The sequence below is a fragment of the Synchiropus splendidus genome, chromosome 1 (genome assembly GCF_027744825.2).
Source record: "Synchiropus splendidus isolate RoL2022-P1 chromosome 1, RoL_Sspl_1.0, whole genome shotgun sequence".
NCBI classification, from domain to species: domain Eukaryota; kingdom Metazoa; phylum Chordata; class Actinopteri; order Syngnathiformes; family Callionymidae; genus Synchiropus; species Synchiropus splendidus.
The window spans coordinates 68497790-68509471 of record NC_071334.1 but is presented as its reverse complement, the minus strand read 5'-3'; the positions used below and the strand labels follow the sequence as shown (position 1 = coordinate 68509471).

Genomic DNA, 11682 nt, shown 5'->3' with positions numbered 1-11682 from the left:
CTTGGTTTATGACTTGGTCACAGCCAAACTGCACAGAAGCGCACATTCAGAGCTGGACACGCACCGGGCACCTCTTCACTTCTGGAGAGACGTCACTCACTCGGCAACCCCTCCCACATGCAGCGGCCACACACACAGAGGAACAGCCACCTGCAGCAGACACTCTTCATTCACTCCTACAAAAGACTATTTTAAGGCTTGGAACGCATTAGTTCTTTTTCCATTCATTGTCATGGGAAAAATCCATTCAGATTTCGAACAAATGGCTTCTCGAACAGCCGTCTGGAACGGATTGTGGTCGAGAACCGAGGTACCACTGTACTATATTAGTGATGCTACGATGACCACATGTACTTCAGCAATGGTGGTGGGTGTGGTGCTTGAGTCGGCAGCACAGCGCCCCTGCTGGTGAGATAAAGGAGGTGCAGGAAAAGACTGGTGTTTTTAGTAGTTTTACTAGAAAGTGAAGTTACAAGTTGGTGATGTCATCAACATGTTTTCATCAGCCCTTGAATGACTCTCACGTGTCCACGACCACGTGACCTCCCGACGCCGCCCACCATCTTTGATTTGGCAAAAGGTGAAGCCTTCGCGGCGCCGTCTTGATCTGAAGGCAACGTCAGCGTAAACGAAGAGATTTGGCAACAAGAGTCCCAACGTCCTGCTTCGTAGTTGTATTGCCAGTTTTCCTCCCAAAGACAAAAAAACACGCAGAAGAAGAAAAGAAAAGGCTTGGTCAGCGCACTGCAAGCCGGGTCACACGCAGGAAAGACGAGCGCCACTCAAACACACGGGTCAGAACTTGGATTACAAAAGTCCACAGGGGTCAGAACTCCACGCGCCTCCCCAGCTGTATTGCTTTTGGGTTGTAGGAAAGTCCTCCGTCGCCCCCCGGAGGCCGAGGAGTAAAAAGTCTGCAACTCTGAGTTTGTTTGGCCGATGACGAGCAGAAAAAAAAGAGGCGTGGCCAGCAGGGGGCGACGTCTGGGCGCACCACAGAAGAAGAAACACCATCAGCTTGAAGAAAATTCCAGAGTGGAGCGGAGGGAAGGCAGAAAAAGCACCGCGCCGGTGTAAACACAAGTGTGTGTGTGTGTGTGTGTCAAAACATAAAACATCTGTTTCGTACCAAAGTAACGTGAGCACTGTTACTGTGTAAACAAGTTGTGTGTAAATCAAATGATGTCATCGTACCGAAATGTATGTGTACCTGTTTATCCTTCCTTGTGGGGACCAATTCGTGACAAAACACCTTCCTTGTGGCGACCACAAGTTCAAGCCTCAATTTGAGGGTGAAAACTTGTAGACTTATTATAAATAACTGGGTCCAGATAATTGGGTTTCAGTTTGGTTCCAAGTGTAAGGTGAGCCGTGTGTGATGGTTAGGTTAAGGGTGAGAGGCTGGGGAAAGGGCAATGAGAGGTCCCCACAAGGGCAGAGGTACAGACGTGAGTGTGTCCTGCCTCTAGCTGCCCTCCAGCAGCTTGGCCAGCGCGTCTCTCAGCTCGTTGAGCTCGAAGATCTTCCCGTCCAGCATCTCCAGCAGCGAGCGCAGGCTCTTGCGGAAGCTCTCTCTCTCCAGCTGGTTGTTCTCCAGACGCTGCTCCAGCTCGCTCAGCTGGCTCTCCAGGGTCCGGTTCCTGGCCTCAGTTTCCTGACACACACACGCACGCACGCACGCACGCACGCACGCACGCACGCACGCACGCACGCACGCACGCACGCACACACACACACACACACACACACACACACACACACACACACACACACACACACACACAGACACACAGACACACACACACACACACACACACACACACACACACACGGGAGCAGAGTTTCGGCAACACGAGTCGTCAGCGTTCTGATCCTTTGGAAGCCGCTCACGAGCTCCTGGTTGGAAACGGTGATCACCTGCAGCTTCAGCGTGAGCGAGTCCCTGTTGGTCTGGAACTGGTTGCTGCTCTCCACCTCAGCCTTCAGCCGCTCCAGCTCCTGGACACACACACACATGTCAGAGCCGGACCGGGCCCCAGGCTGAGCGGGACTGACCTCCTCCTTGGCCTTCAGCGCTGCCTCCAGGTCTTCTATGGTCCGGTTCAGCTCTGTCTTCTGAGACTTGACAGCCGTGCTCTGACCACTCACGCACTCCAGCTCCGTCACCTAGGCGACAGCACCCAGCTCGTGAGCCGGACTCTTCCCGGGCCGCGGCGCCGTGCCGCTCACTCACCCGCTTGTGCAGCCGCTCCGCCTCCTCCTGATAGGCCGACAGCTGCTGTTTCCACTGCTTGACGTTGGCGGTGGACTCGAGCAGCGCCGCCGTCAGCTTGGCGTTGTTCCCCTTCAGGGCCTCCAGCTCCGCCTCCCAGTGCTTGTTGATGCTGGCCGAACTGAGGAGACACCCACTGGTCAGTCTTGGAAGTACAGCAGTGAACTACAGGGGGCGCTACCTCTGCGAGGCGGGCAGGGCGTTCTGTGAAGACTCGGCTTGAGGTTCTGAGGGCCCAGTGGACTGGTCCTGGGCTCCGTTGAGGCCCTCGGGGGTAGACGGGGACAGCGGCGGGCCTGTGGCTGACTCCTGCAACAACACAACAGCAGATCAGACCCAGGGTCCAGGGAGAACCTTGTGAGGAGAGGCTCGGGACGGAGAAGGATTCTGCTGACGTCGGCAGAGTCTAAGGGCTGTGGTGGGTCATGTGACGGAACAGAGGCGGGGGGAGATTCAGGGAGGGGCCCTGCTCGCTCTACCTTCTTGGTACCGGGTCTGCCGCCTGGTACCACTCTCCTCCTAACAGCGCCACCCTGTGGAATCATTGTGCAGAGCAGCGTGTGTCAGCAATGACGTCAGTGAAAGCAAAATGAACCTTTGAGATTAGCTGGATTACAGCCAAACAAGCAGCTGTTTGTTCTGAATCTACACAACAGTCGGCACCTGGCCACCTGGGTGTTCATGTGGCGTCACCTGAGAGGGGGCGCTGCCGAGCTCCGTCTTCTCCTGGGACTTCTCCTTCGCCAGCCGAGCCGCCTCCTTGAACTCCGCAAACTTCTCTGCAAACTGAATCACAGAGGAGGTGAGGAGCAGGCTTTCCATGACACAGCAGTTCGGAGGAAGGACTCGGCTCGCCACTGGAGCGACGGCGATCATGAGAGCGGCGCCTCACCCTGGACAGGTGGCTCTCGGACGAGAAGCCCAGGCCGTAGACGGTGTTGGCCCGGCTGTCGGCCCACTGGCCGAACTTCTGTGACGTCTTGGTGAAGGTCATGTTGGGGGTGATGGTGCTGTTGATGACGGCCTGCAGAGAGCGGAGGTCAAGGTCAAGGTCGCATCAAACACATGAGAACATCAGACGTGTTGATAGCCAAACAGGAAGTGAACTTCTCGAACTTCCACGTGCAACAGCAGCTCACGGTCACGCACACGCACACGCCTTCTCTGCTGGCCGGACATAACCAGAAATCATGAGCACATTTATGACAAAAGCGAAAAATGCACGGCCCGCCACGGCAGGGCACGAGTCACATGACCAAACTGTCGGCCAGTTATGTGACGACTGTCCTGCGACTATCGATGGAGCTATTATCTACACCTGAATCTTTTTTTAAATTCAGTTTGGCGCTGATTTTTCTAAACTTGCTTCAACATTGGGGAAGGATTTTTTTTCTTAACCATTGATTAAAGAATGTTTTTATTGTTTTATTTTAGTGTTTATTTATAAGTGACTCTTTTTATGTCAAATCCTTTTCTATTTCAAACTCGACTGTTCCTCTCCAAGTCGGTGTTTTTTTTGTGACATTTTGAATACTTTAATTATTGTTATTATTATTTATACAATTGGTTTTCATTTTTTGTAACTTCCATGACATTATCTTTTCCCCATTTTTTAAATTATGGTTCAACAGTAGAATGTTTTATAGATTTTAAAAAAATAAAGTAAAATTACATTTTTTATATTTTTAAAGACAAGTGAGTCTTTTCTTCCACTGAACCTCCAGTCCCTCAGACGACCATTTTCTTTCCCTTTGCTTTCTTTGTTTGCGCTGCCACCTCAACTCTACTACACTAAGAATATGTAGATATTTTGACCAGACTACTGTCAGGCTGTGAACCCATTCCTCTGGTGGTGAGAGCCGCACCTTGTTGCCTTCCAGGCTGATGATGCGGTACACATTCCTGGTGCTGTCAAAGAAGTAGGAGACGGTGACGGCGTGCTTGCTGGTGGGCAGCCAGTTCTTCTTGGTGGTGGGGTCGATCTGGAAGATGTGGGCGCGGGTGCTGAAGATGGGCTGCTCACTGGCAGGAAGAGAAACCATGAGGTTAGTGACCGACAAGAAAGAACGTGTCCAACTGGAAGCGTCTTTTCATGGATGAACTTGGGTCACAACAACAAGATAATGATGACAATCAGTGAGGAGTTTTGGAAGATAGAGAATGAGGCTGCAGGTTGATGGAGGGAGAGCGCTTCAGGAAACCTAACCACCGCAGTGGCGCGTCACCAAACCCAACACGCCATACTGTGTGTCAGAGGGAGAGAAAGTTTGGATCCCTGCAGATGCATAATTCAGCCGGCAGCTGCTTTGCGGCTTCAGAGGCGGAAGCATCCAGACTCGAGAGGATGATGATGGAAGAAAACATTCTTGTTTCACAGTGAATTTACTCTGCCATCAACTTTGAAACCCCAGCCATATTTCGGGTCATAAAAACTGTCTCTTCTGGATCAGAACACCGATATCTGCAGGACACCAGAGGCGAGGAAACTCAGCAGTTTAAAGACAAAACATGGAGGTTACTACTGAATTCAACGACGGGTCAGCGGTGCGACGTTGCTCCTGCCAGTGTGGTGGGAGTCTGTTGTCAATCCTCCCACAGAGCAACACTCTGGTGCAGTCAATGACTTGTGCTGGGCCAGGGATTCTCACCTGCTCTCTCACACACACATCATTTAGCAGCATAAAGCCTTCAGTATCTGAACATTGACTCCATCTCAGCGGACAGTCCTGGGCTCACCAGAGTGCACCGCGCAACAAACCATGATGTCTTTCTTCAGACGTAAGAGGACGGGTTCTAACTGCCCCTCCACCGTGGGAGCGAGCACAACTCCAAGCAGGTTAGAGGTTGTTCTTAAAACTTGGCCTTGTTTTCATGTTGCGGTATGTTTACTTGGAGGGGTCTCTCACTCCAGAGTGATCCAATGAAGGACTGCAACGAAGTGTTAAAGAGGGACCCAGTGTCACAGTGCTCCACGGGCCCCAGAATTCCTGGCAGCACCCCAGTCATGACACAGGAGACGCCGGACCTGCTGGCTTATCACTTCTGAGTGCTACATTTAGCAGGTCACAGGGGCAAACCTGGGGAACCCAGAGAGACTAGTGGGTGGCCAGGAAGAGAAGAGGCAGTCCCACCAGGGAGGTCAGCCGTGTCGCTGTGTCGGCTTCACAGAAGGAGGACAGAGGAGTTCCGGGAGAGGATGCTAGGTATCACCAAGGACGTGACACCAAACATCAGTGTAGGACAGCTGACTGTCTCACAGATGTTAGAAGTGGAAGCCCTCATCTTCAGCCTGGACCCGCAGAGCGAAAGAATGTTGTGATCGTCGGCCTGTTTCCTTCTGTTTTCCATGATCACTGGCTTTAAAGGGGTTATTCAGAGATTAATGTTCAGTCAGTGGGTCTGCTAATCTCGATTTATCCACATACACAAGCTCTGTTTGTTTGCTGAATTAAACTCAGTAGAATAATAAGATGGAAGTGTAAAGCATGGAAGGAGCGCTCCGCGACGCCAACACTGCCGGACGAACTTAGCTGCTGCGTCGTCATGGCAACAACCATGTGACTCAGGGTCATCAGCAGTGAACATCCTCCGACTGTATCTCTCCGTCTCCCGCTCACATGCTCTCTCCCAATCCGATCACGGTATCAGTTATCCCACTGGCAGACGGAGCCAGGAGGGCAGCGGCAGTTGGCAGCGTGTCAGGCAGAGGTTAGCAGTTAAAATTCCAGAATTAAGCAGCGGCCTGTGAGCAAGGTGCAGGGAGGCCACCAGTACAGATAAGCTCTGGAGAGAGGTTATCATGATCAATGATCTACTATAAAGGACCAATCCACCAGGAGAATCATTAAGGTTGTCTGGTGTCATCAACAGATGCCGAGTGTTTCAACTATTAGTTTGTTTTTTTTATTGGATGCTTAAATTACAAGGACACAAACAAGTTTGGAATAACTGACATCCTGAACTGAACACAGGAACAGTGAGTTCTGCAGACTTCAGTCTATAAAATGTTGCTTTGGGGATTTTTCCGTCAAAAACCATCACGTTGATGTCCACCTCCCTGATGCAATTTGAATCTGAATCCGTTCATAAATGTCCAAATTCCCATGATAGAAATGTAGAACAGGCGGAAGTAAAAAGCAGAGCTCACTAGTGCAGCGCACCGTCACCCCAACACTATACGTGGCGGACGTAAACAAACATGGCTGACCGCGAGAACCATCTCTCTCCTGGTTATTTACCAGGCTACATCCTGATCCTGAGGAACATAACAGCGGTTACTGCTTTACTTCAGCAGATCTGCTGAACAACTCCGGTAACACACACACGATGAGCACAATCTCAGTTTCAGGACTGAAGGACCTTCAGGTTTGTTAAAGCTACGTCTTCTGGTCTCGGCTGACGACCTGGTGCCAGACCGTCTCATTCCAAGGAAGTGATTGTGGACGGGATTAAAAACCTTGAGAATTACGAGGACATGCTTCCACGAGGAGGTAAGCACTGCCCCCCTCCCCGCACAGCCCCCTCGCCACATTCCCACAACAAACCAATCACATGCAGCATCATCTGGAGTAAGAAGTAGGTCGCACATATCAGGAGCATCAGCACATACATGTGCAGGCTCGTGGCCATATCATGAGCGCTACAGCAACCTGCATTCACCCAATCGCTGACCAGCTAGACCAATATCTGCTGAGAGGCTCTGGTGAAGAACCAGACACAAGGTGCTGCCCAAAGATTCCAAGAACCCTGTTGGACGGCGACGGTTTCAGGTGAAAATGCAGACGGTTTTGATCTCAAGAGGCACAGCTGGAGTCAATACAGACTCAGTGGCCATCCAGGGTTGAGGCTCAGGGTGGGTGGACTGATGAAGAAGGAGACATGGGTAGGAATCTTGTTGGAGCAGCTTAAAGAACATCTACATCCATGTCCTAACATCCACACACAGAGGGCCACGACCTACACTGAAAGACTTTGGGGTTGTGGTGCACCTTAATCCCTAAAAATTTCAGGGGGCCTAAAAGTACTTGCGGGTAACAGCTTGGCATTAATGCTCAACTTCACATACGGATGAGGACAGCGCCCTCTGCCCAAGCTCAGCGTCCATTTCCTCTGCAGTTTTATGGATATGGGCCAAACGGAGCAGTACCACATAATGATGAGGAAATTCTCCGTCCACCAGTGGCCACATATTTAACCGCCTTACAGACCACCGCCTCCTACAACGCTGCCTCGGTTGCGTCTTTTGTGCAAGAGGTACATTATCAATTTGCGCTAGCAGCCATCGGGACAGGGCTGCCCAAACCAGGGCGAGCAGAGAGGTAAGCTAAGTTATCACTGAAGAGTTCTGCACAAATGTTGCAAGCCACAGTCCATCAGAATTCACCTCCTGTCATCCGTTTTAGTTCCCTCCAGAGAAAGCAGTGTGATTCATATCCAGCTACAATGTTCCTGGTGTGGGCAGCAGAAGGTTTGAGTCATAGCTCACCACGAGGAAGAGGAGGCCCCGACCCTCGCTCACGGAAAAAGGGAGGCAGGTAGGAAAAAATAACCAGCAGTTGGGGAATAGAAAGTGAAGCAGTGGAAGTGCCGCAACAAACCAAGCCTTTGTCAGCTGCTGGGAACAGATCTATATAGGGACGTCTACAGATCATTTTTAGACTCCTGGCATCCATTTCCTTTTCGATTGAAAGGTTTGTATATTTAAAAAAATGTTTTATATTTTCAAGTCACCATTTCCAGCTAAATACAGTGTTACTAAACTAAAGAATATCTAATTTTCTGAATAGTTCTGAATTTTAACATCTGCTCAAAAAACATTGATTAAAAAAAAAAAGCGTTCCTCACACACCAGAGGAGAAACATGTTCTCAGGTCAGCAACACACCCAAGGGAGGACCGTAGCTTCACAGGTTCATATGATAACTGTTGGCACCGAGATGTGAATTCCACACACAGATGTTGCTAATTTTGTGCCGAGGTTTCGCCCCACGAGTGAGAAGCACGAAACTAAAATAATTTTACGATGTAGAGGCATGAATCTCAGGAGTGAATTGTGAACTACAAGCTGATCTCTCCACAGAGAAGGCACACGTCTTGGCCTTTCATCCCGACACAAACACTTAACAATGCATCACTTTAAACAGAGGTTTTGGAAACTGGGGGTCTGGTTTGCAAGTGAAGGGACAGGGCTAGCCTGAGCAAGAGGCAACAGAGGCTGGCTGAGTGGGACATTTCTGTACATCCAGCATTCTGATCCAGGCTTTATAACCAAGCCCAGACTTTCTGCACAACAAGAATCAATGCTAAAATATCAACTTTATTAAAGCTCCCCTACTGTCAAGGTCAAAGGTCACCTGAGAGACTGGAACTTTGTCTTCCTCATCAAGTTTTCCATTTGTCCCTCAGGGTTCACAGACTACTTCAGGACCTCTCTGTGACCTTTGACCAAAATTTCCACTCAAGCAACCTTCGCACCAAAATAGATTTAAAAAAACAGACCTGTGGTGACAGCAACTCTTCCCAACTGAGGAGAGACAGTTCCCTTCCTAACTTACTAAGTGCTTCATGGCCTCCTACAAGTCATGGACCGGAATCTCTGTCCACAGTGGATCAGGAGTGTCAATGGTTATCAGAGGTTTTTTCGGACAGATAAAAGCTAAATCACCCAGGAGCGACTCAGAGTAGAACCATGCCCCTGCAATAGGAGTCAAGTTTCTTCGGCCATCTTGAACCTCCCGGAAATACCGCAGCAGGCTATAAGTAAGAGGGAAGCCTTGGATGGATGGGCTTACAAGACTTCATCTGTCCAGGACCAAGATTTTATTATCATGATCGTCCTTAAATTTCTCTGTGGTACTGAACTGAGCAAATCTGTTTATGGACGTGAGAGAGAAAAGAATGCAGATGTAAACGTGACATCCCATAACAGCCTGTTTACGGAGTCCACCCTCTCTTCAGGGCCCCGAGGTATCTCTGTTATTCTGTTGACTGAAAATAAGGCAATAAAAACAGATTCAAGCCAAGTGAAAATAAATTACAGAACAGCCCTAAAACCCGATTTTTTTTCCATCAGTATATACTGTGTAATGTATACACACAGTATATACAGTGGTACCTCGGTTCTCGACCGCAATCCGTTCCAGACGGCCGTTCGAGAAGTGATTTGTTTGAAATCTGAATCGATTTTTCCCATTACAATGAATGGAAAAAGAAATAATGCGTTCCAAGCCTGAAAATAGTCTTTTGTAGGAGTGAATGTAGAGTGTCTGCTGCAGGTGGCTGTTCCTCTATGTGTGTGGCCGCTGCATGTGGGAGGGGTTGCCGAGTGAGTGACGTCTCTCCAGAAGTGAAGAGGTGCCCGGTGCGTGTCCAGCTCTGAATGTGCGCTTCTGTGCAGTTTGGCTGTGACAAAGTCATAAACCAAGTCACGCTCTGTCCCAGACTGGCCTCATCCCTGTCCCAGCTCCCGCCCACAACAGGACATCAAACCCTGGAGTGAGCGCTCCAGCACCTCCCCTGTGACACTCTACCACGGTCCAGTGTGGAGACAGGAAAGGTTTTACACCTCAATATGAAGAAAAAACAGTCAGTAAATGGAGCTAACGGGACACGTCTGCATACAGAGGCTGCGTTATACACAATAACAAAGCACGTCGTGGGTCAGCTGATCGGTCCGCGCTTTTTTGGGGGGGCGTTCGAGTTCTGGATTTTTGTCCGAAATTGTTCGAAGCAAAAAACAACTCAGAATTTTTGTTTGAAATCTGATTTGCTCAAAGTCTTTGTTTTTCTGCAGAACAGAAGAAGTCATTATTGTTGGCTCACCAACAACTGAAAAGTGACAGTTCTAGAAGATACAAGCAACTACACTGCAGACTGCGTACACTTGCTCAAGATATGTAAAAAAGGTGCTGAATAAAATGAAGACAATAGGAAAGACTAAAGAGTAAAAAAACAAAGAGTTTACAGTGATGTCTGTGGCTTGGTCTCTGTGTTATTGTAATTCATTTTAATTCACTCTTTAACATGCATCGTCAGTTAACCACGGAGTAGTCCTGTTCAGGGTCGAGGGGAGGGCTGCATGTCTGGTTTAAAACTCCATTAACGTACAAGCACTTGGCAAGTCAAAGGTGCGAAATAAACCAAGTGTTTGGTTTAATAAAGCGGGGAACCATTCAGCAAGTTGTGACCGTGTTATTACAGAATCACTCGGCTGTGTTGAAATGACACTTCACTCTGCAGGCAGGAAAACTCTTCTGCAGGGTTCGGACGCGCATATTAGAAGCAGAACCGGCTGAAGTTGTACTTTTTCATCTCAAGCTGAAAGTCACATACCCCATTTTGGCTGGAGGTGGTTGCCAAGCTGGGTCAGAATCCCCCCTTTTCCGCGCTCTCCGGGGTCCCTTCTCTCCGCTCTCTCTGTCACTGGGGTGACTTCACCAGCGGCCGAGCCTCGAAGCTCCCTTCGATCCCGACACAGCTCTCTCGGCCCTGGTGCACAACAACACGCTGGAGGGGTGTTGGTTCGGAGCGTGTCGATACATGACCGTGAACTCGCAGCGGCTCGGGCTGCTAGCAGCGGCGGCGGCGGCGGCTACCGTTAGCCGAAGTCCCCCGGTGATGTCAAGTGACTTCTGCTCCGGACAAAAAACAACTCTAATATTGATCCGCAACTCGAAATTAAAGTCGGGAGGAGACGCTGAATAAGCTAGCTGTATCCATTCCTTGCTAGCCGAAGTCAAATCCAGACACGGAGGAGTGTAAACATGAACATTCACCGCCAGTCCATCACAGTGCAAATCCAGCTGCAGTCGTCGGTTATTTCCGGTCGCCTGAGCCGTTAAATCCCGTGCAATAATTTAGTCTTAGTGTCGGAATTAAAGCGGCTCGCTGGCGCTGACAGGCGGGACAGAAGAGAGTCATCTCGGCTGCTTGTGGAGGAACGAAGCCACTTGGATGATCCGTCCGTCCTCCGCCGGGACCGCCGCAGGGGAGACGCTGGAGCTGCTGGCCGCTACGCTCGAGTGGAAACTCCGAGTTGTAGCTCCAAGCAGCGGTTCATCCTGCCGCCCGCTCTCTGTCAGCCTTCATCTGATTATCTGCTCCCTCCTCCGCCGCCCCTGGGACCAGGCTTAATCTCGTGACGTCATCACGTCGCCCGCTCAAACCCGACGTAATTGGCAATAAATAATAATAATAATAATTGACTCTATCCACTGTACACTTCCGATTTACAATAACAGCAGAATACCGACAGAAAACTAACTTATTTCCTTCAAAACTACAATAAAACCTCGCGGTCATGGGACTGAAACTTCACCATTTTGTCATATAATATAATATATATTGTCACGTACCGCATTGAACTCCACTTAATTTAATGAATGTGTCAGAGGAGACACGTTTGTTGCCAAC

At 49.7% G+C, this 11682-nt stretch overlaps 1 protein-coding gene across 2 annotated transcripts; it reads right to left on the bottom strand.

The window, feature by feature from the left end:
- Positions 1–358: 358 nt before the first annotated feature.
- Positions 359–11383, bottom strand: LOC128752599 (homer protein homolog 1-like). Of its 2 annotated transcripts, XM_053853972.1 has the most exons (10): positions 10603–11383; positions 4138–4294; positions 3165–3296; positions 2966–3058; positions 2752–2805; positions 2454–2581; positions 2234–2393; positions 2056–2166; positions 1918–1998; positions 359–1654 (listed from the first exon to the last, which is right to left on the bottom strand). In XM_053853972.1, exons 1-10 carry the CDS (start codon positions 10605–10607, stop codon positions 1466–1468), a joined length of 1110 nt encoding a protein of 369 aa, XP_053709947.1. In that variant the 5' UTR covers positions 10608–11383; the 3' UTR covers positions 359–1465. The 2 variants fall into 2 exon arrangements, with proteins under 2 accessions (XP_053709947.1, XP_053709948.1); XM_053853973.1 differs by lacking the exon at positions 2752–2805 and having other exon boundaries at positions 361–1654.
- Between the last annotated feature and the right edge of the window lie 299 nt (positions 11384–11682).